This window comes from Gopherus flavomarginatus, chromosome 5, assembly GCF_025201925.1.
Source record: "Gopherus flavomarginatus isolate rGopFla2 chromosome 5, rGopFla2.mat.asm, whole genome shotgun sequence".
Lineage (NCBI taxonomy): Eukaryota > Metazoa > Chordata > Testudines > Testudinidae > Gopherus > Gopherus flavomarginatus.
In genome coordinates this window covers 38,331,871-38,354,020 of record NC_066621.1, presented here as the reverse complement: position 1 = coordinate 38,354,020, position 22,150 = coordinate 38,331,871, and the positions used below count along the sequence as shown (strand labels likewise).

Below are 22,150 nucleotides of genomic sequence, written 5' to 3'. Positions count from 1 at the left end.
TTCAAATTGTAGATTGTTTTTCTGTGCAGTGCAAATATTTGTAATCCAGCATAATAATTAGGGCTATCAATTAATTGCAGTTAATGCATGTGATTAACTCAAACCAAATTACTGCATTATTTTTTGTAATAAGAATTAATCGCACACCAGGGCACCATGCTCAAGGGGGCACCACTGTGTGCCTCTGGGGCAAGGGTGCCCCTCCTCCCACCACGCTGCTCCACTGCTGCCACCATGGGCCCGCCTCTGACCAAGCTGCCTGCCCATGGTCTGCTGCACAGAGGGGGGGTAGGAGTCGGGAACTGAGTTTGGGGTGTCCTCGATCTGGTAGCTGCTGAGCGGGGGTGGAGGAACAGGGGGCACCTGTCTTTGTTGCCAGTGGCTCAGGAGTGAAGCCTGGACACCTGGGTTCTCTGCCTTCTCAGGCCGGGGAGGGAGTGTGGCCTGGGGCTATAGGAGGAAGATGCCTGTCCAGACTGACTACAGGTCTCTGTCACTGACCCCATTGCTCTAAAGGGATGAGATTCCCTGGGGGAGCTTTGGGAGCAGCCTGCATGGTGAGCCCTGCCAGTGTGGGCAGATCCCAGTCCAGGTGTCCCCCAGGGGGCATGGGATGAGAGAGTCACCCCAGCTGGGGGGCAGACAGCCCCATTGATGAGACGCTGCGTTGCCCCAGACTCATGACTGCTCCCTGCTCAGTTCCAGGATGGATGTGCTGAGAAGGTATCTCAGGAGGAAGGCTCCGCAGGTGGCCCCAGAGCCAGAGGGGGGCAGCTGCCAGCGTCCCCAGACAGAGAGCTGCCCCTCCATCACCATGGCATGGGAAGCAGGCCCCGGCCACCCCAGGAGATGGTCCTGCTCTGCCTTGCTCACCAGGAGGAAACCAACCCCCAGGGCTGATGCCGAGTGGAGAGAGACAACATCCAGGCCGAGATGGAGGTGGCCCAAGTTCAATCTGGGCAGGCAGGACTCAGCCCACGGGAGAAGCCAGGCAACGCAGCTCTTGGTTTGCTTCTGCTGGAAGGCCAGTCCTCAGCCCAGCCACATGGGCCAGCAGGAGGCATCCCCAGGGCAGGAGCTGGGGGATCGCTGCCCCAGCAGATCAACTGGTGCCGGAGGGGAGTGCAGCCACTCTCTGGAGGCTCCCTGCAATACGGAAGCTGAGTGCTCCTCCAGTGCAGGTGAGGAGACCCCCTGGGCATGGAGAGGAGCAAGGGGCCATTAACATCCAGTCACTTTGTTGCAGTCATTGGGGGGATCCCAGCCCAGGGGTCTTGCCTGAGCCACATGAGCCCAATGACATCAGCGGGAGTCGCAGAGCAACCCACTGCAGTGGTGCATTTGGGGAGCTGCTGGGAAGTGGGTCCCTGATGCTTTGGGGCAACTCGCAGGGAGGATGGGACAGTGAAGGTCCCCATGTGCCATGGGGCCATAGGGCTGAGGGTGTGTGGGAGGGGCAGTGTGGGGATCTCTCTGCCATAGGGTCCTGGGGCTCAAGGGTCTGTGGGACAGCATGGGGATCTCTCTGCCATGAAGCCTTGGGGTGAAGGGCCTGTGGAAACGGCAGTGTGGGGATTTCTTTCCCATGGGTCCCTAGGGTGAGGAGTCTATTAGAGGGGCAGTGTGGGGATCTCTCTGCCATGGGGCCCTGGGGCTCAGGGGTCTGTGGGAAGGGCAGCATGGGGATCTCTCTGCCATGGGGCCCTGAGGTGAGGGGTCTGTGGGAGGGGCAGTGTGGAGATATCTCTGCCATGAGGCCTTGAGGCTCAGGGTATCTGGGAAGGACAGTGTGGGGATGTCTCTGCCATGGGGCCATAGGGTTGAGGGTCTGTGGGAGGGGCAGTGTGGGGATCTCTCTGCTATGGGTCCCTTGGGTGAGGTGTCTGTGAGAGGGGCAGTGTGGGGATCTCGCTGTCATGGGGCCTTGGGGTGAGGGGTCTGTGGGAGGGGCAGTGTGGGGATCTCTCTGCCATGGCGCCCTGGGGTGAGGGGTGTGTGGGAGGGGCAGTGTGGGGATCTCTCTGCTATGGGTCCCTTGGGTGAGGGGTCTGTGAGAGGGGCAGTGTGGAGATCTCTCTGCCATGGGGCCCTGGGGTGAGGGCTCTGTGGGGGGGTCAGTGTGGGGATCTCTCTGCCATGGGTCCGTGGGGCTGAGGGGTCTGTGGGAGGGCAGTGTGGGGAACTCTCTGCCATGGGGCCTTGGGGTGAGGGGTCTGTGGGAGGGGCAGTGTGGGGATCTCTCTGCCATGGCGCCCTGGGGTGAGGGGTGTGTGGGAGGGACAGTGTGGGGATCTCTCTGCTATGGGTCCCTTGGGTGAGGGGTCTGTGAGAGGGGCAGTGTGGGGATCTCTCTGCCATGGGACCTTGGGGTGAAGGGTCTGTGGGAGGGGCAGTGTGGGGATCTCTCTGCCATGGCGCCCTGGGGTGAGGGGTGTGTGGGAGGGACAGTGTGGAGATCTCTGCTATGGGGCCCTGGGGCTCAGGGGTCTGTGGGAAGGGCAGCATGGGGATCTCTCTGCCATGGGGCCATAGGGCTGAGGGTATCTGGGAAGGGCAGTGTGGAGATCTCTCTGCCATGGGGACCTGGAGTGAGGGATCTGTGGGGGGGTCAGTGTGGGGATCTCTCTGCCATGGGTCCATGGGGCTGAGGGGTCTGTGGGAGGGCAGTGTGGGGAACTCTATGCCATGGGGCCTGGGGCTGAGGGATCTGTGGAAGGGGCAGTGTGGGGAACTCTCTGCCATGGGGCCCTGGGGTGAGGGGTCTGTGGGAGGGGCAGTGTGGGGATCTCTCTGCCATGGGGCCCTGGGGCTCAGGGGTCTGTGGGAAGGGCAGCATGGGGATATCTCTGCCATGGGGCCATAGGTCTGCGGGTATCTGGGAAGGGCAGTGTGGGGATCTCTCTGCCATGGGTCCCTGGGGTGAGGGGTGTGTGGGAGGGGCAGTGTGGGGATCTCTCTGCCATGGGTCCCTGGGCTGAGGGGTGTGTGGGAGGGGCAGTGTGGGGATCTCTCTGCCATGGGGCCCTGAGGCTCAGGGGTCTGTGGGAGGGGCAGTGTGGGGATCTCTCTGCCATGGGGCCCTGGGGCTCAGGGGTCTGTGGGAAGAGCAGCATGGGGATCTCTCTGCCATGGGGCCATAGGGCTGAGGGTATCTGGGAGGGGCAGTGTGGGGATCTCTCTGCCATGGGGCCTTGGGGTGAAGCGCCTGTGGGAGGGGCAGTGTGAGGATCTCTCTGCCATGGGGCCTGGGGCTGAGGAGTGTGTGGGAGGGGCAGTGAGGGGATCTCTCTGCCTTTCAATGCTTACATGGGTGGGAGAAACATTAAATCTACTCTCCCTATCCCTTCACACCCCTGTCCTTCCTCACCCTCTCCCCAGCAAGAGTCACCCACTGCCTTTGTCTCTCTGACGCAGAGACCCCCATGGACCAGTCAGAGAAGGACCTTGCCCCTGAGGAAAAGGCAGAGGAGGATGAAGACCCAGACACAGAAGGAGAGGAAGAGGAGGAAGAGCTAGAGACAGAGGAGGAGAAGAAGCAGGAAGAGCAAATCCTGATCACTGAAAAAGAGGAGGAGGTGGAGGAGCTAGTGATAAAAGAGAAGGAGAACATGACCACAGAGGAGGAGGAAGTCCTGGACACAGAGGAGAAGGAGGAGGAGGAAATATCTATAGAAAAGGACAAGGAGGAGGATGAGAACCTGTCTGCAGAAGAGGAGGAAGAGAAGAAGGAGGAGGAAAACGTGTCTGCAGAAGAGGAAGAAGAGGAGAAGGAGGAAGAGAACGTGTCTGCAGGAGAGGAAGAAGAGGAGAAGGACGAAAAGAATGTGTCTGCAGAAGAGGAAGAAGAGGAAGAAGAGAAGGAAGAGGAAGAGAATGTGTCTGCACAAGAGGAAGAGGAGGAGAACCTGTTTGCAGAAGAGGAAGAAGAGAAGGAAGAGGAAGAGAATGTGTCTGCACAAGAGGAAGAGGAGGAGAACCTGTTTGCAGAAGAGGAAGAAGAGAAGGAAGAGGAAGAGAATGTGTCTGCACAAGAGGAAGAGGAGGAGAACCTGTTTGCAGAAGAGGAAGAAGAGAAGGAAGAGGAAGAGAATGTGTCTGCAGAAGAGGAAAGGAGGAGAAGAAGGAGGAGAATGTGACTGCCACAGAGGAAAGGAGGAGGAAGAGAATTTGTCAGCAGAAGAGGAGGAGGAGGAGGATAATGTATTTGCAGAAGAGGAAAGGAGGAGGAAGAGAACTTGTCAGCAGAAGAGGAGGAGGATAATGTGTCTGCAGAAGAGGAAGGGAGAAGGAAGAGAACTTGTCAGCAGAAGAGGAGGAGGAAGACCTCTGCATAGAAGAGGAAGAGGACTTGACCACTGAGAAGGAGGAGGAAGAAGAAGGTAAAAGAAGAGGAAGAGAAGGACGTGGCCCTGGAGGAGGAACACCTGATCATGGAGCAAAAGGAAGAAGAGAAGGACCTGGCCATGGAGCGGGAAGAGGAGCACCTGCCTGTGGAGGAAGAGAAAGAGAACCTGGCCACAGGAGTGGAACACCTGGCCACGGAGCAGGAGGAAGAGGAGAAGGACCTGTCTCCAGAGGAAAAAGAGGAGGACCTGGCCATGGAGAAGGACCAGGCCACAGAGGAGGACAAGGAGGATCTGGTTCAGGAGGAGGAGAAGGAAGTGGATCTGGCAATGGAGGAGGACAAGGATGTGGCCATATAGGAGAAGGAAGAGGAGGTACTGGCTATGGAGGAGAAGGAAGAGAAGGAGGATTAGGAAGAGGCCACAGAGAAGGAGCAGGAGGAAGAGGACCTGGTCACAAAGGAGGAGGAGGAGGAGGATGCGGCCATGCAGGGGGAAGAAGAAGAGAAGGTGGAGGACCTGGCCATGGAGGAGGAGGAGCAAGAGGACCTGGCCAGAGAGGAAGACGAGAAGGAGGAGGAGAACCTGGCCACGGAGGAAGAGGACTTGGCAGTGGAAGAGGGGAAGGACCTGGCCAGAGAGGAGGACAAGAAGGAGGAGAACCTGGCGACAAAGAAGGAGCAGGAGGAAGAGGACCTGGTCACAGAGGAGGAGGAGGAGGAGAATGTGGCCATGCAGGGGGAAGAAGAGAAGGAGGTGGACCTGGCAATGGAGGAGTAGGAGCAAAAGGACATGGCCAGAGAGGAAGATGAGAAGGAGGAGAACCTGGCTACGGAGAAGGAGCAGGAGGAAAAGGACCTGGCCATAAAGGAGGACAAGGAGGAAAAGAAGGAGGAGAACCTGGCCACAGAGAAGGAGAGGGAGGACCTGGCCAGAGAGGAGGAAGTGGAGGAGGGGGAGGACCTGGCCATGGAAATGGAGCACGTGATTATGGAGAAGAAAGCAGATGAGGAGAAGGATGAGGAGGGCAAAGCCAAGTCCTCCTCCACCTCCATGGCTAGTTCCCCCTTGCCCAGATGCATAATCCATTCCCACTGCCAGATTCTTGCCCGCGGTGACAATGAAGGAGCAGGAGAACTCCTTGGGGAGAACCCCCGGGCTGCACAGTCAGGTGTCACGGGGACGTCTCTGGGAGCCATTGATAGAGTGTTCTGTTGAGGCCATTTTCCTTCTCTGACCCAGGGGTTCTCTGCTCCCAGAATCTCAGCCAGGGAGGCCACCTTGCAGAATATGGCCCCGCAGTTTGGTTGTGGGCTGCAGGAGTCACCACATTGGTGTGCAGGAGCCATTGCACCTGCATTGACTAGGGACCAAAACCTGCAGCCCTCACAGCCCAGGCTGCCCCCACGGATGGCAATGGGAGTGTAGCCTGGGTAACTAGCTGCTGGGCCAGGGCATATAGAGAGGACTCAGAGATGAAGCAAACGAGTGGGCAGAGAAGTGAAGGATGCAAGGGAAAGAGGAGAACGAGGACATCAGAAGAGCTGCTGCAGTCAAGGGACCCCAGCCGGAAGAGAGAAGCTGGGCAGGTTAGACACACAAAGTCCTGCATCTTGGCAGGGGTTAGACTAGATGAACCTTGCCAGAGGCGGGGAGTTATATGGGCCTGTGGTCCCCGGGTTCCAGCAAATTCAGGGCCCTGAGGGGCCCAGCTCCATCAATGTTCAGAGCAGGGTTTCTCCCCCAGCCCAACCTGCCACTCCCACATGCTTCCCCCAGAGCATACCCCAGTCAAGCCTGCTGCCCCCACGTGCCTCCTACAGAGCGTCCCCTGGCCCTGCCTGCCATCCCCGTGTGCTTCCCCCGAGCGTCCCTGCCTGCCCCCTGCATCTCCAAACTGTGCTCCCTCACTGGCCGCTGCCACTGTGGGCTACAGGGGAGCAGCGCTGGGGGCAGACTGAGGCGGCTGCTGTGCCTGCGGAGGTAGGAGGCACATGGCAGCCTCCCCGCCCCCACCAGCTGACTCCAAGTCGAATCTGAGGAGTGGGGGGGCTTATCCCAGCTGGACCTTCTGAGCAGCAGTCTGTTGGGGCCTGGGTGAGTGTCTTGTCCCTGGGGGGAATCCTCCCCTCTGGCCCCCCACTCCAGGCCCAGGGCAGCCTTCCTGCTGCACCCCAAACTCCTCATCCCTGTTCCAGCCCCACACCCTGCATCCCCTCCTGCACCCCAACGCCCTGTCCCAGCCCAGAGCCTGCACCCAGCACTCAAACCCTCTCTCATATCCAGCCTCCCAAACCCCCTCCTGCACCCCAACTCCCTGACCCAGCCCAGACCCTGCACCCAGAACCCAAACTTCCTCCCAGAGCCTACACTCCAAACCCCCTTCTTCACCCATCACCCTCCCTGGACCTTGCAGTCCCTTCTAACCTGATGGGTCTATAATTCTTTAATTCTAGCATCTGTCACCTAAAAAGAAGGGCTGGCGTGACTGGATTTCCTCCGCATCCTCTGCAGTGAAGACAGAAGCAAGGAATTTATGTAGCTTCGCTGCAGTGGCCTGGTCTTCCTGAAGTGATCCTTTAGCACCGATGACCTAGTGGCTTTGCTGGCCCTTTGGCAGACTTCCTGCATCCCATTTACTTAAACAACCCTTTGCTGTTAGTTGTTGTGCCTTGGCTAGTTGCTATTCACATTATGAACATGGCAGTAGGTCTTTCATGAACCCAAGGAGCTGATATATTTCCAGAAACACACCACATGGTACATGCTCAGGTACTTCCAATTTAATGCAACCACAAATCTGAGAACTGTTGGGCACCCTAACTTTGGTATAATTCCCAAAAGAGGTTTTACTGTATCCCACTTACGTGACATTTCTGGTTTTTCTCTACATCCCACAGGTGCAGCCTGATAGTTAGGATAAATTTCTGAAATTACTGCTTGAAATATACCTGCCTTGTTCGATCTTTCTTTGACCCACTTGAGCACACAGCACTGTTCTTCCTTGATCATTAAAACAGAAATGGGGTCATTTTGTTCCAAAGGATCCAGGGTGGCCATGGGATCCTCTGTGGCATAATGACTCCCTGTTATACAGAACAAATGGTCACCTTCAACCAAATCAATAAACCAAACCTTAACAAATACAGTGCCACCTATAAACATAGAGAATAGGATGATGGTGGTCATGTCGATCTAGGAATGGAAGAGAAAATATGATTAGCACAATTAAATGGGTTGATTTCCTTTCCATTCCTTTAACTGGCAGCTATGGAATCAGTTTAATTTAATGCCCTTCTTTGCTGGTATTTGAACCTGATATACAGAGGCACTTGCTCCGTTTGTTATGATAACTGGACCCACCCAACGAGGACTAAGGACATGGCCTTTTTCTATATAATACCTAAACATTACCTTTGTACCAACCTCCCATCCTACATCATTAACGTGGCCTAACCAAGCAGTAATGACTTGGTTATTAGCTTTTAGTTGGGGAGCTACTCGATGTTGAAGACTGCTGATGGTGTCTAGCAACTGTGGCATGTATATGTCTATTTGCACCCTGGGCTGGTACTCATCCGGTGGAACTCCTCCCACCCACCAAAGTTCAGGGGTGTGCATAATTCTCCCAGTTAGCATCTCGTGCGGTGAAAACCCACACACAGGTCTAGTAGATCGCATGGCCACTAGGATATGTGGGAGTTTGCTATCCCAATCCCTTTCTTGCACATCTATTACTTTTCTAAGAGCAGTTTTCATGGCTCTATTACCCTCTCGATGATAACAGACTTTGCAGGTGAGCAGCTATGTGCAACCGCTGTTTGATGTTTAAGGCCGCACACAGCGCTTTTGTGACTTCACCCACAAAAAGTATGGTCCTCTGTCTGAATCTATTTCTGATGGGATACCAAATCGATAAAAGGTTTGTTCCAGTAGAACACGAATGGTGGACAAAGCCGTTGCATTTCTCGTAGGATAGGCCTCCACTCACTGTGTTAAGACATCCACCAACACTAGTTCAGAATTAGTACTCCAGCACAGTCCTTCCTTCTCAGCTCTCAATGTACTATTGTATCCACAGGTTCTTGCGATAGTTCATCTATGCAGGGAAATGGTTGTAAAGCAGGAAAAGTCTTTTCATTGCAAAACTTTCTACTGCAGTACGATCAAGGTTAAATTTTCCCGTAAATAGTTATAATTGTATAGAGAGGTTTAAAATTAATGTTACAACGGCAGACTCTGGTAAATGGTCTGTGGTAGGTCTGTATGGAATAACAGTATACTAATTTGTCTTGGTTCTTCCTTCTCCTATTCCTAGTTTAACTGGTCCCGTGGTAATTAGGGAAGAAGCGAATCAAACAGTTATTACACATCCCCAGTTTGCGATAAGGAATTTTTTAATCACCACTACCCCCTCTGTAATACTATGGTTGTACTTATTATTTGGGTTCAATGCAAATTTTTTGCCATGTGACAATTTATTCATCAGGTGGGTCATAATTTGGCAAAGCCACAGGCGTCGGCAATTACATCCTTTTAAAACAGATGTAACACCGACAAGGAGGGGAAATGTTAATTTCAGTTTACATGTTTGCCCAATTATTCTGTACAAAAGTTAAAATAAGTTCTGTAAATCAAAAGGCCATTTTGTTTTGGTAAAAGAACAAGGCGACCTCCATTGGGGGTCAGGATCTTGTTCCTCAGTTCCTAGATAGGGGGGATATGATCGCTCTATATAAATATATCAAGGGGGTTAACGTTAGGGAGGGAGAGGAATTATTTAAGTTTAGTACTAATGTAGGCACGAGGACGAACGGGTATAAACTGGATATTAGGAAGTTTAGACTTGAAATTAGAAGAAGGTTTCTGACCATTAGGGGAGTGAAGTTCTGGAAGAGCCTTCCGAGGGAAGTAGTAGGGGCAAAAGACTTTCCTGGCTTTAAGACAAAGCTTGATAAGTATATGGAGGGGATGTTATGATAGGATGGTTAATTTGGGCAATTGATCTTGAATTACCACCAGACAGGTCTGCTCAATGGTCTGCGGGGAGATGTTGGATGGGATGGGTACTGAGTTGCTGCAAAGAATTCCTTCTTGGGTGCTGGCTGGTGACTCTTGCCCACATGCTCAGGGTTTAGCTGATCGCCATATTTGGGGTCGGGAAGGAATTTTCTTCCAGGGCGGATTGGCAGGTGCCCTGGAGGTTTTTCGCCTTCCCCTGCAGCGTGGGGCACGGGTCGCTTGCTGGTGGTTTCTCTGCAGCTTGAGGTCTTCAAACCATTTTTGAGGATTTCAATAACTCGGTCCTGGGATAGGGGTTGTTATAAAATTGGATGGGTGGGGTTCTGTGGCCTGCCTTGTGCAGGAGGTCAGACTTGATGATCAGATTGGTCCCTTCTGACCTATGAGTCTATGAGTCTAGAAAAGCCGGGAAAGTGGGAAAAGTAGGAATCTGACCTTGCTCAGCAACAGCTCCCTACAGAGACCAACAAGGGGAGGGGCCAGGGGCACTGGCTCTAGAACTTTTGAGCTGTCAGAGGTGAAGGTGGCTACTCTCTCTTCTAGTGCGGTACAATCTTGGCACTGGCTATGGGCCTGCAATAGCTACTTACTAATTAAGTTGGGGTTGGTTGGTTATTGTTTTGGGAAAGCAAACTTGCATACACGGACCTGGTCCGATTAGTTAGATCAGTCATACACTCAGGACGACGCAAAGCGGGTTAGGGTGGGAGTTAAGATAGGGATACGTAACTGTCTATTTCATCTGTCGTCCATGATCAGTGTTCACTACTGGCTTCTGTTTTCTGGATCCTGCACCCTTTATCACTGATATCTGTAAAGGTAGAAGAACATCTTGTATTATAAGTGCATGTGTGTGCCTGTGTGTTATTCCGAATCTCCACAATAATTAATCCATTCCCCTTTCCATTCCTTCCTCTCCCCTTAGCAAATAAAGTGTTGTTGTTTATTTGATAGTTTTGTGTGTGTGGAGTTCATTAAAGTCAGCTCTGATAGATGGCCTTAAAAAGGGGACTCAGCGGGAGATAAACTGTAAGGCTCCCCGAGATCTTCTGATCAGGTTGGCCTAGAGAGATAAAAATCCTTACACTTGTTGAACCTCATCAGATCTCTTTTGGCCCAGTCCTTCTTGAGAGTGGGAAGGGGCTGGGACAGCAGCTTAAAGCCACATCTCCCCAGGGCAGCACAGCACAGTGTGCAGCGCAGGGGGCACATTTCAGTTAGTTTCACTTTGTGCAACTTAACCCTGAGGTTCTCAGCCCTGTGAATGAGACTGTGGAATTACGCAGCCCATGGGATAGATGGTGAGTGTAAAATACTCCCCAGGGTTGTTCCATCCCTAGGGGACCATCTGCCTCTGGAGGCTGGGGATGGAATCAGGACCTTTCACTGACAGGCCTCTGATTACGACCAGGACCAGGTCAGCCGTGATCAGGTATAAACAGTGACTTGCAATGAGCCTTAGCCCACCGACTGTTGTTAATGGGCAAGGCGGAAAGGCCTCAATTTACAACAATGGCCTAACTTTGGGTACCTCAGTTTCTCTCTCTGAGCTACTGGACTGCAGGGAACTTGTTCCAGCTGTAGCCACAGCTGCGTGTGGAGTCCGTGGGCACCGCAGGTGTCCAGCCCCTACACACTTAAAGGCAGGATCCCATATTTGGACCCTACATCAAGAGACATTCTTGAAATCTGACCCCAGCCCACCACTGCGCTCTGCCTCCCATGCTGCCCAGCATGGGCCAAAGGGGCTGTAGGGAAGGTGTAAAGCCCTCCCCCACCCTGGGAAATTCCTTCCACACAGGTGCCACTTGTGTCTCCCCCCAGCAGCTGCAGGCACAAGGAGTGTTCGGGAGGAAGTGGGGACATGGACAGGCTGGAGGGGGAGGGGGTGCAGCAGGGATAGAGGGGTGTGACCAGGATGAAGCTGCACCTCAGTTTCATACAGGGCCGCCCAGAGGGGAGGGCAAGAGGGGCAATTTGCCCCAGGTCCTGGGCCCCACTGGGGCCCCCCCGAGAGTTTTTCGGGGCCCCTGGAGCAGGGTCCTTCACTCGTTCTGGGAGCCCTGGAAAACTCTTGTGGGGCCCGGGCCCTTGGAACTTCTTCTGCTCCCGGTCTTCGCTGGCGAGGGGTCCTTCCGCTCCGGGGCAGAAGGACCCCTTGCTAGTGAATTACTGCTGAAGCGGGACCCACCTCTGACGTGCAGCCCGGTCTTCGGTGGTAAATTGGCAGCGGGGGGCTCTTCCCTTCCAAGACCCGCCTCAGAAATGCCCCGAAGACCTGCGATGGGGGCCCCATGCCACAGAATTATCGCTGAAGACCCAGCTGCACTTCGGCGGTGGGTCTCGCTTCAGTGGTAATTCAGTGGCAGCAACGCCCCGCCGCGTGTCTCCGGGGCACTTTGGTGCAGGTCCCGGGAGTGAAAGGGCTCCCGCCGCCAAATAACCGCCGAAGCAGGGGCCCCCCCACCGCCAAAGATCCCAGGCCCCTGGAATCCTCTGGGCGGCCCTGGTTTTATACACTGGCAAAGCCCCTAACACCATTAAAGTGTGCAGCACATTACTCAGCTGAGCTGCAAACTCTATATTAACCATGTAGTTAAAATGCTGCAGCTTCGTACCCAGGGAACTAGGTGCATCTGCAGCAGCCTATCTGCTCAGCCCAGCTTACCCAGCACAGCTGAATTCCCTCCTCCCAGACGGCTGCTTTCCCGACTCCTACCCCAGTCCCCTCGGGTTGCTCCCAGATTCCCTCCTGCAGTGGAATGGACACATGGCCTGAGCGCCCTGGACACTGGAGTCCTCTGTTCATTCCACACTTGTGGCACCTTAGAGACTATTTGAGCATAAGCATGAGCTCCTTTGAGACTATTTGAGCATAAGCTTATGCTCAGATAAATTTGTTAGTCTCTAAGGTGCCATAGCAGCAAAGAGTCCTGTGGCACCGTATAGACTAACAGACGTTTTGGAGCATGAGCTTTTGTGGGTGAATACCCACTTCATCAGACGCATATAGTGGAAATTTCCAGGGGCAGGAATATATATATATATGCAGGCAAGCTAGAGATAATGAGGTAGTTCAATCAGGGAGGATGAGGTCCTGTTCTAGCAGTTGAGGTGTGAAAACCAAGGGAGGAGAAACTGGTTCTGTAATTGGCAAGCCATTCACAGTCTTTGTTTAATCCTGAGCTGATGGTGTCAAATTTGCAGATGAACTGAAGCTCAGCAGTTTCTCTTTGAAGTCTGGTCCTGAAGTTTTTTTGCTGCAGGATGGCCCCCTTAAGGTCTGCTATAGTGTGGCCAGGGAGGTTGAAGTGTTCTCCTACAGGTTTTTGTATATTGCCATTCCTAATATCTGATTTGTGTCCGTTTATCCTTTTCCGTAGCGACTGTCCAGTTTGGCCGATGTACATAGCTGAGGGGCATTGCTGGCATATGATGGCATATATTACATTGGTGGACGTGCAGGTGAATGAACCGGTGATGGTGTGGCTGATCTGGTTAGGTCCTGTGATGGTGTCGCTGGTGTAGATATGTGGGCAGAGTTGGCATCGAGGTTTGTTGCATGTATTGGTTCCTGAGCTAGAGTTACTATGGTGCGGTGTGCAGTTACTGGTGAGAATATGTTTCAGGTTGGCAGGTTGCCTGTGGGTGAGGACTGGCCTGCCACCCAAGACCTGTGAAAGTGTGGGATCATTGTCCAGGATGGGTTGTAGGTCCCTTTTGATGCATTGGAGAGGTTTTAGCTGGGGACTGTATGTGATGGCCAGTGGAGTCCTGTTGGTTTCTCTCTTGGGTTTGTCTTGCAGTAGGAGGCTTCTGGGTACACGTCTGGCTCTGTTGATCTGTTTCCTTATTTCCTCATGCAGGTATTGTAGTTTTAAGAATGCTTGGTGGAGATTTTGTAGGTGTTGGTCTCTGTCTGTGGGGTTAGAGCAGATGCAGTTGTACCGCAGTGCTTGGCTGTAGACAATGGATCGTGTGACGTGCCCGGGATGGAAGCTGGAGGCATGAAAGTAGGCATAGCAGTCGGTAGGTTTTCGGTATAGGGTGGTGGTAATGTGACCATCACTTATTTGCACCGTGGTGTCTAGGAAGTGGACCTCCCGTGTAGATTGGTCCAGGCTGAGGTTGATGGTGGAGTGGAAGCTGTTGAAATCGTGGTGGAATTTTTCCAGAGACTCCTTCCCATGGGTCCAGATGATGAAGATGTCATCAATGTAGCGTAGGTAGAGAAGGGGCGTGAGTGGACGAGAGCTGAGGAAGCGTTGTTCCAGGTCGGACTATTTCAAATTTGATGACAATTTATATCTCCAGATCAGTGCACAGCTATGGGCACCCCCACGGCCCCACAATATGCCAATATTTTTATGGCGTGAGTGGACAAGAGCTGAGGAAGCATTGTTCCAGGTTGGCCATAAATATATTTCCTAGGGAGGTTGTGGAATCTCCATCATTGGAGATTCTTAAAAGCAGGTTAGACAAACACCTGTCAGAGATAATCTATATAGTATTTACTCTTGCCTTGAGTGCAGGCGACTCGATGACCTCTTGGGATCCCTTCCAGTCCTGTGATTCTATGATTGGATGATCCAAAGGTCTCTTCTCGCCTTAACGTCTACAATTGTCTGCAAAACTAAGTGTGGCACATTGAGCAGCTTCTTATGTTTTCATGTGTCGCCTGCTTGATCTCCAGAACTAACACTGAGTGAGTGGGGGTGGGGGTGTGATAGAGCGGGAGCAGCTCAAACATGCAAATGGGCTGGCCAGGGCAGTGACATCACTGTAGCCTTTTGCAGGACCTCAGCTGATTGGTCAAAGGCGGTTGGGAGGCAGTGACCTCACAGAGAGCCTATGACAACGGGCAGGTAAAGAGGCTGCAGGGTGGGGAAATGGCTTTGCTGCAGGGAGTCTCCTTCTCAAGGTCTCCCCTTGAAGACTGTGACAGAATACAAGGTCATGCCTGTGAGCATGAGGAGGAGCCTGCTTGGGGTTTTCCCCTTTCCCATTGCTAATTGAGCGAGAAGACAGATGTCCTGTGGAGCAGGTAAGAGCCCCAGAGAGGTTTGGTACTGTCGGAGAAAAACTTAGTTCTCACTTTTTGGTTGGGTACAGCAAAGTCAGATACTTTATTTTCTCTTTGCAATTGTATAGAGGGAGGGAGTGCCCTAGGACACAGAGTTGCCCCAGTCCTAGGCAGGTCTCTCTCCAGGTAAACAATTACAGTTGCATTTATACTTTTTGTTACATACAATGATAAGCAACAGCTGCGTTTGGTTTATACATAGGCCATCTTAATATCTTATTTTTCTCACTTCTATTTCGATGCCAGTCTACGTTCCTCATTATTGACACAAGGTTGCAACAACTTTTCACACAGTTCTTTCCCACTCACCTCACACAATCCTCGCTTCTACAAATCTCGCGTTAGTAGGGTTACAGCTAGCCTAACTCTTGCTAACAGAGACTGACATGCATTAAGATCCCCTCCAAATCCCTGTCAGTTCTTTCTCTACTTTCACACTCCCCCCTTTTGTACTTCTAGTACAACAAATATTTCCAAACCTCTATTTGCATTAACCCATGGATTTCAGATTCGAGGTCAGATGTTTCAACCTTAGGGGTTTTGATTGGATGTAATGACAATGCATGATTAGAATGGACATGAAAGGTATTACTATTAGTACGTCCTTTACAACAACAACATAATCCTAAATTAACTAATAGCAATACAAGCAATAACATTCCCATAGCAATAATATGATGGGGTTGTTGGACAGTTTTAATCACAAAGCACAATACATCATACTTAGTACATAAAATAGACTCTCTACAAGCTGTAGGAAAGGCATTCTTTTCAACTTGATATATATATTTTGAAGCATATGAATTTGCCCTTGTATTTCAGAGATTCTTTGAACCTCTGGTAACACTGAAAGCAAATTTTGAAATTGATCAGGTACTAAGCTGGTCCAAGGAAAGGGCATCTGGAACCTAGGGCTACTTGCAAAATTCTATCTGCAGGCCAGTATTCAATATGATTGCCTGCAGTGGTAATGAGATTAAACTGTATATCTTGCAATGTGGTGGTTTTAACATACACACAGCTATCATTAGCTTGAAAAAGTAAGTGTCCTGTCAGGATCGTTCCTTGTTCCATACCCTCCCAGCAAATGTTGTTGTGAACAGTGACAACTTCCCCTGGCTTCAGTTTACAGATACACTGAAGCTGTGGGGGTTCTTATGGCCAAAATGTCCATTGACTTCCTAACCCCATTCAAATGTCAGATGTAATCCCAGGATCACTGAGTAAAAATCGATTGGGCATATCAGGTAGTTTAATCTCCTAGATGTCACAGTGAATCATCCAGTCCCACATGCATCTTCCCCATGGACCCGGCAGGATTTGGTATGTGGGAGCCCACACTCCCCTAACCGGTCCAAATGCTTGGAAGGAGCAGTGTGATTGTCCACACTTCCACCCAGAAAGTCTCCAAGTATGTCTCCGTGGCCACAGATCAGATGGTACTCCTGATGTGTCTGTAAGGGAAGTGGGCCAAGCCTGGTGCTCAAGATCACTCCGAATGGCCATTAGCTGGTCATGCAGGAAATCCTGAATTTCTGAACATACTAGATCCCACTGCAATGCCTTCCCAGTGTCAGTGATATTCAATACCATCTCTGTTAGCAACTTTTGGGTGATAGAACTAAGGGTGGAAATGACATGTAACTCACCAACTCCAGCCTGTACTTGGGTTAACTGAGCTCCAGAAATAACGCTAGTGGCCTTTTCTAGTTGACCTAATCTTTCATCATGTTCTTGGTTCTTAAAATATTCCAAACTGCTGCTGCACTATTGGCCCCATCCCACAGGGATCTGGTCAAGCCCCTCTTCTTCCAGAGGAAATGACCCAGGCCCTCTGTTGTGCTAATTTAATGGCAGCCCCTTGTGAGCAATTTGGGTATGTAGAGGTGATCTGGAAACTGGAGAAGGGCAATGTAACCTTAACAGTCCCTAGTGTAATATTAATCACAGTCCAGCGATATCCTAATACATCTCTCTTTGGTGTAGTACTATATCACATCTGTTATTTAACTATCCTCAGGTACTTTCAAGGGACATTAACATTAATAGCATAGGAGAGGTGTATTGCAATAAGGTACAGGTTACATTATAAGTCACTGGAATAGTTTCTGTATAGGTAAAATTTCCAGTGGCAGAAGAAACTCTTTGGGTATTCATTTGATTATTCACTATTTGGGTGACCAAATAACGATAAAGGTCTCTTTCATGTAACACATTGCAAACTCCAGGAACAGCCATCATATATATCTTCTTTACTATGGAAGCCATCAATTTCAATTACAGATTCTTGAGGTTCATTTGTAGTGATATCATAGATGTCTATTTCCACTGATCCATTTCTTCTCCACTCAATTGTTTGCTTATATGGGATATCCTGAACTTAAAATTTTTTTTTCCAAACAATCTTTAAATAAATCACTCAAGTGTGAAGGCCTTGGCCACTGGTTTTATCAAATATATGGCACTGTCTGCATTTGAATATATTACAGGGGTAATAGTGTAACGGGGGACATGGCAGGGGCAGTGGCAACAAGGTGCCTTTGGTACTTGTCATTTAAAATACAATTAGGTAGAGCAATACATGCTGAAGGATTTATCCAAAACACAGGGCACAGCCTGTAGAATAAAGCTCAACATCCAATCAATAGCACATTTCCAAGCATGGGTCCCACTAATTTCTTCCTACCAGTATATAATTCTTTGTTTCTTCACCAAGGTCAGTGCTTAATGTCCTTTCTAGTCAGGAATTCCTGGACTTTGGCAATTTCGGTGGAGCAAGTGTTCCTTCTTTTTTCCTAAAACAGTCGTGGATCAGCATCCTACAGGGGAGAGGTTACCAGCACATCACCCTGTAATGGTTTTGCTTCTTCTAGAAAAATACAAAGGCACAGTAAGTCTGTCAGTGGACAAGGGAGAGGTTACTAGCACTTCACCTTTTGTCCCTTTTCCCTGTTGTCCAGAAGGCACAGCAGAGGAAGAAGGAGAACTAGGCCAATCATAAGTAGGAGAATCCTCCCAAGGTGGAGGGGTCTTTTTGCACTGAGAATCATGGGTCCAGGCAGGTAGTCCTTGGCACTTCATGGCAGTGTTGGTGGTTAACAGGACTCGGAAAGGGCCTTTCCAGCGTGGAGCCAGAGCAGTCTTTCCCTGATGGACCTTTACATAGATCCAGGCTCCTGGTTCCAAGGAGTGGCAGGACTGGCAGGGTCTTTGGGCAGCGCTTCTTTACCTGTGAGAAAAGAAACCTAACACATTTCATTAATGCCTGGCAGTGTTTTCCAGATCTCATAGCTGCTTGGGCACATTCAAGCCCCCACTTTTCTTGGTTGTCAGCTAAGTCTTAGCTGTGAGCAGTGTCCTTGAATGGGGCCAATGTCTTATCTTTAGACTGAGCATACTAGCTATTTTTTCCCCCCAGTTAATTCGTTCTGTTCTTTTTCCTTCTCCCCTTCTTGGCTTCTTTTAACCTACAAAGGAAACTTCCACTCTTCACTCATACACCTTTTCCCAACAATGAACACATAAAGATTGCCATTATATAGTACATTAGTCTTATTATTCAATGTATGCCACATATACCCTTCCACTAAAATAACTTTATTACAGAGCTTTGGAGCAACAAGCCAGGACAAGCACACCCACTTTGAGGAGTCCACTCAGTACAACCTCTGGTGTCCAATAGCTTCCCAACCTCCCCAGCCCTCTGGCTAGAAACCTGAGGTAGCCAGAAGGATCCCAGCGCAATATGGGGAGTGAGTTAACTTTTCATGTCCTGGCTTCCAAAGACTGTTGGCATGCAAATTTTAACAACAATTTTTCCAATCAAAAGATCTGGCCAATGAAGTTTCTTTTTCTTACTTAAGTAAATGTATTAAACTTTAGTATATCACATTCTTCTGATTTATCCAAACACTTTGTATTCCAAGTTGAATAAAACAAGTATCTGCTTTTTTTTTATTTAACCCTTCTGTTTGATTTTAAACTAGACTATCCTATGAAAATATTAAACACAACAATTCTGGCCACGAGACAAACACCACAAGACAGGACATAGGACATAGAACATAATTCTTATTGTGCCAGTAAATGCATGGTACGTTGAATGCTGTTCAGCTGGCATCAGTTTTCTCTGATTATCTGAAAGATAGAAAAAACAGAGGTCTCCCCTTCTGGGCAGTCAGTTATTGCTTAAACAATACAAATACCCTTGTTGATTTCAGGAAAAACAAGGGAATTACCAGATTTTTTTTGTATTTGTTTCATATGCAGCCCAGGTTTCAGTGGCCTCTGCCTTATCAGTTAGGTAATTTGCATTAACAGAGATGCTTTCTGGCTTGCTTCTGGATACAATGCTATTCACAGCTTAAAGATTCTTACCTTAAAAGGGACATAATTAACTTTACCAGAATTTTGATTGCCTTTTACTTTTAACTCCTGCTTTCAAATACTGAAAGAAAACATCACTACTTATAGTGGCCCCTTAGAGCCTAATAGGGTTTTAATTACATAGCACTGTATACATTTCTTTAGCTAATTTGACTAAACTGTTCATAGCCAAATAATTGCAACCAAATAATTTCTTGCCTGGATTTATTTACAAACATTTCAAAGACACAAGAACTTTCCTCTTTAGCATTTTTACAAAGTTCAACTGCTGTTCCCTCCAGCAACTACAGAGTTAACTTCTCACTTCTTCCTTAAATCACTTGCTTGTCTCCCAACAGCCACTTTTATCAACTCAAATCGCCATTTCAAGTATTGTCCTGGGTATTTGAAATCCCCATGCTTATACTCACTTACTCCTTCCTTCCACAATGATCTCAAAATTTTCCAACCTGGTTTTCGATCGCTCTATCTGTTGCCTGCCTGCTTGGGCCCTATCCTGCTTTCCTCGCTGAACCATCACTTCCACGGGCACTGGCTTTGTTCCACTACCAGTTTAGCTAGGAGGGTGGGCTTCTCAACTAGCCCCCACCCTTCCTGGTCTCTTCCCTTAAACATTCTTACTCAAAAGGCTACCCAAGTCCTCCCCCATGAGGCTTGCCACCTGGGCAAAACGCAGGGTCCATTGGCGTTTAACTATTCAGTTTCCTCTTGTGGCAAACACACTGCTGTTAGGGCGTATGCTGAGCACAAATGGTTAAATTTTGTCAAGTCTCTGAAGGACGGGCACTTGTTAGAGAGCTTATTCCTTCACTCTCACCCTTCCCTGGTCCTTCTCGCATGAACAGAGAGCAACAATTCCCCGAAGTGCGAAGGTGCAAACAATTCAATGTTTATTGGGGTGAACTTCCAGCAAGCTTACATTCAAGTTTCTTTTCCTTATTTTTCAAATCCCAACTTACTTCCTGTTTGCCCCTAATTTATATAGTAATATTCTTAGCTATACCTTAATCAATCATTCTACTAAAATTTACCTAACCAATCCTAACGTATTGTAACATGATTAGCTAACCAACTATAAACCACCACCTTAATTAGTTTACACCCAGCAAAATTAATTATACAGCAGACAGAAACAATCACAGAACCAGACAGAGGCCATGCAAATAAACATACAAATCAATACAGAAGTGAGGATATCACAACTACATCTATACAGACATAAGGGTTCTCCAGCTGTGTCTATTGTTAAGTGAGTTCTTACCAGACAGAAAACTATCAAACTAAATTTCTAGGCTCTTTCCTTTCTCTGGAGGTGATAGATCGAATCACCTTCCTAACAGTCCCAGATTGCCTTATTTGTATATGACTAGTTTGGAATGTGAGGACATGACCATACATTTCCCAGTTTATGGCTGCTAAAGAACCAGGCCTCAGACTGTTACAGTAAGAGAAGGCCACTACACAGACAGTGATTTTTGATTCTTTCTTTTATACCTCTATAACTAGCTAAGTGATAAGAATACACCTAAATTCTTAAAGTATAGGCCTTTGCAGACAGGCCTAAATATCTATATCCTAACAGTACTTGCTTAGCCAGTGCTTCCTTTTCTGCCTTGAAGTCCTGTCTCAAGGCCTGCAACTTGCCATGGGCGTAGGTTTGAGCTGCTGCCTGGTTCATGATCTATGCTCTTAATTGCTCAATTCTAGTTATCAAGTACACATCTCTTCCCTTTTCTTCAACTTCTCTATTGCCCAGTCCTGCTACTACTGGGGGTAGATCCACCTGCCACCCTTCTCGGTCAACCGGGGTGGAGAGAGGAATGCTAAACCCCTCTCCAGTTCTCAGACTTACTGCGGCTGAGAGTGGGCACACCTTTATTCATGCAATTCTCAACATATAATACCAACAGTACCAAGCAAAGCAAACCTAAAATAACAAGGGTAAAACAAATAGATGGTGTAAATTCTGCAGGGCTCTCCTCTTCTCAATTGCTCACCAAACTGTGACAAATTTGTTACCAATCTGTCCCTCGTGTCAGGTGATCAGGCTGACACTACAGGATCATTGGGGAAAGATAAAGAAAACACACCATATAACTGAATTTTAAAACTTCATTAATAAAATAATAAAACAACAGAGAGTGTTGGGAACGCTCACACATCACACAGGGAAAACAGTAATGTCCCAAGCCCTAAGCCACTTTCATGCTCACACACCTATGTCCAGACTGGCCACGTCTGTGTATAATGTTCAGAAAACGGGGAGAGGTGGAAGGGAGATTATCCTGTATACAGCTTGTCCCGAATTTCCAACATGCTTCCGATCTTGGGAGGGCTCTTCTCTTACACCCTGGGATCTCCTGCAGCGTCTCTTTCAGAGATTCCAGTCCAGGTTTGCTTCCTGTGGCTTCTTCAGTGTTACCAAGCCACCCTGGCTTCAGGGTCACAAAGGCACACTGTTGGATCTCACTGGACAGTTAAGCTTTGCAAATGTAGCTATCTCCACTACTCAGTTTTGTAACTTGTATTGCTTTTGGTTTGCCTCTATCTATATTTTTTCACAGCCAACTGAGGCCAAAAGCAGTTTTTCTTTGTACTTAGCATGGTCTGCGTTGATTCTTGACCTTGAACGCAGAGCAACTTTTTCTTTATCTCTGGGCCAAACTGAATTTCAAATTAACTCGTTCCTTTTCTCAATAGACAAATTGCTAACACTGTGTCAGAGGCTTTTCTGGTGATTAAAAGCTTCTCTTAGATGTACGATCTTATCTAGATTGAAGGTACCTTCTAGTGGGCATTGTTTAGATGGATTTTCCCACATTTTTCCCACATTTTAGAGATTTTCCAATTCTCTAAATACCTGCAGGTTTTAGGACCATAATGTACATACATGAAATAAGATTGAGTACCCTTAGGAGGTGAGAGGAAATGCTTAGGGTATGGCTACACTTACAGTTGTATAGCGCTGGGAGTTACAGCTGTCTTCTTACAGCTGTGTAGGGAAAGCGCTGCAGTGTGGCCACACTGACAGCTACCAGCGCTGCAGTGTGGCCACATTTGCAGCGCTGTTGGGAGTGGTGCATTGTGGGCAGCTATCCCAGTGTTCAAATGGCTGCAACGTGCTTTTCAAAAGAGAGGGGTGAGGGGGAACGTGGGGGAGAGAGAGATAGTGGATATTTGGATCTGTCAGCTCCCTGCTGCAAGTTCTAAGGACTGGAACATACACATCACCAACCTGCAATCAATTTAAAAGTTTCGAACCCTTTCCCCACCCCTCTCTTATTCACTAAATGCAAATTATGCACTCCTAAATAGC

At 49.2% G+C, this 22,150-nt stretch overlaps 1 protein-coding gene across 1 annotated transcript; it reads left to right on the top strand.

The window, feature by feature from the left end:
- The first annotated feature begins 1,045 nt into the window (after nucleotides 1-1,045).
- Nucleotides 1,046-5,893, top strand: LOC127051494 (cilia- and flagella-associated protein 251-like). Its single transcript, XM_050953814.1, has 5 exons — nucleotides 1,046-1,181; nucleotides 3,379-3,575; nucleotides 3,606-3,905; nucleotides 4,443-4,691; nucleotides 5,124-5,893. The coding sequence occupies exons 1-5, from the start codon at nucleotides 1,046-1,048 to the stop codon at nucleotides 5,559-5,561; spliced, it is 1,320 nt and encodes a 439-aa protein (XP_050809771.1). The 3' UTR covers nucleotides 5,562-5,893.
- Nucleotides 5,894-22,150: the final 16,257 nt, after the last annotated feature.

What these genes read in the sequence shown, in the direction of transcription:
- LOC127051494 (XM_050953814.1), top strand. Translation starts at nt 1,046, where the DNA reads ATGGGCCAGCAGGAGGCATCCCCAGGGCAGGAGCTGGGGGATCGCTGC. An exon ending in TGAGTGCTCCTCCAGTGCAG is followed by an intron (nt 1,182 to 3,378) that starts GTGAGGAGACCC and finishes CCCTCTCCCCAG; the next exon opens with CAAGAGTCACCCACTGCCTT. An exon ending in AAGAGGAAGAGGAGGAGAAC is followed by an intron (nt 3,906 to 4,442) that starts CTGTTTGCAGAA and finishes ATGGAGCAAAAG; the next exon opens with GAAGAAGAGAAGGACCTGGC.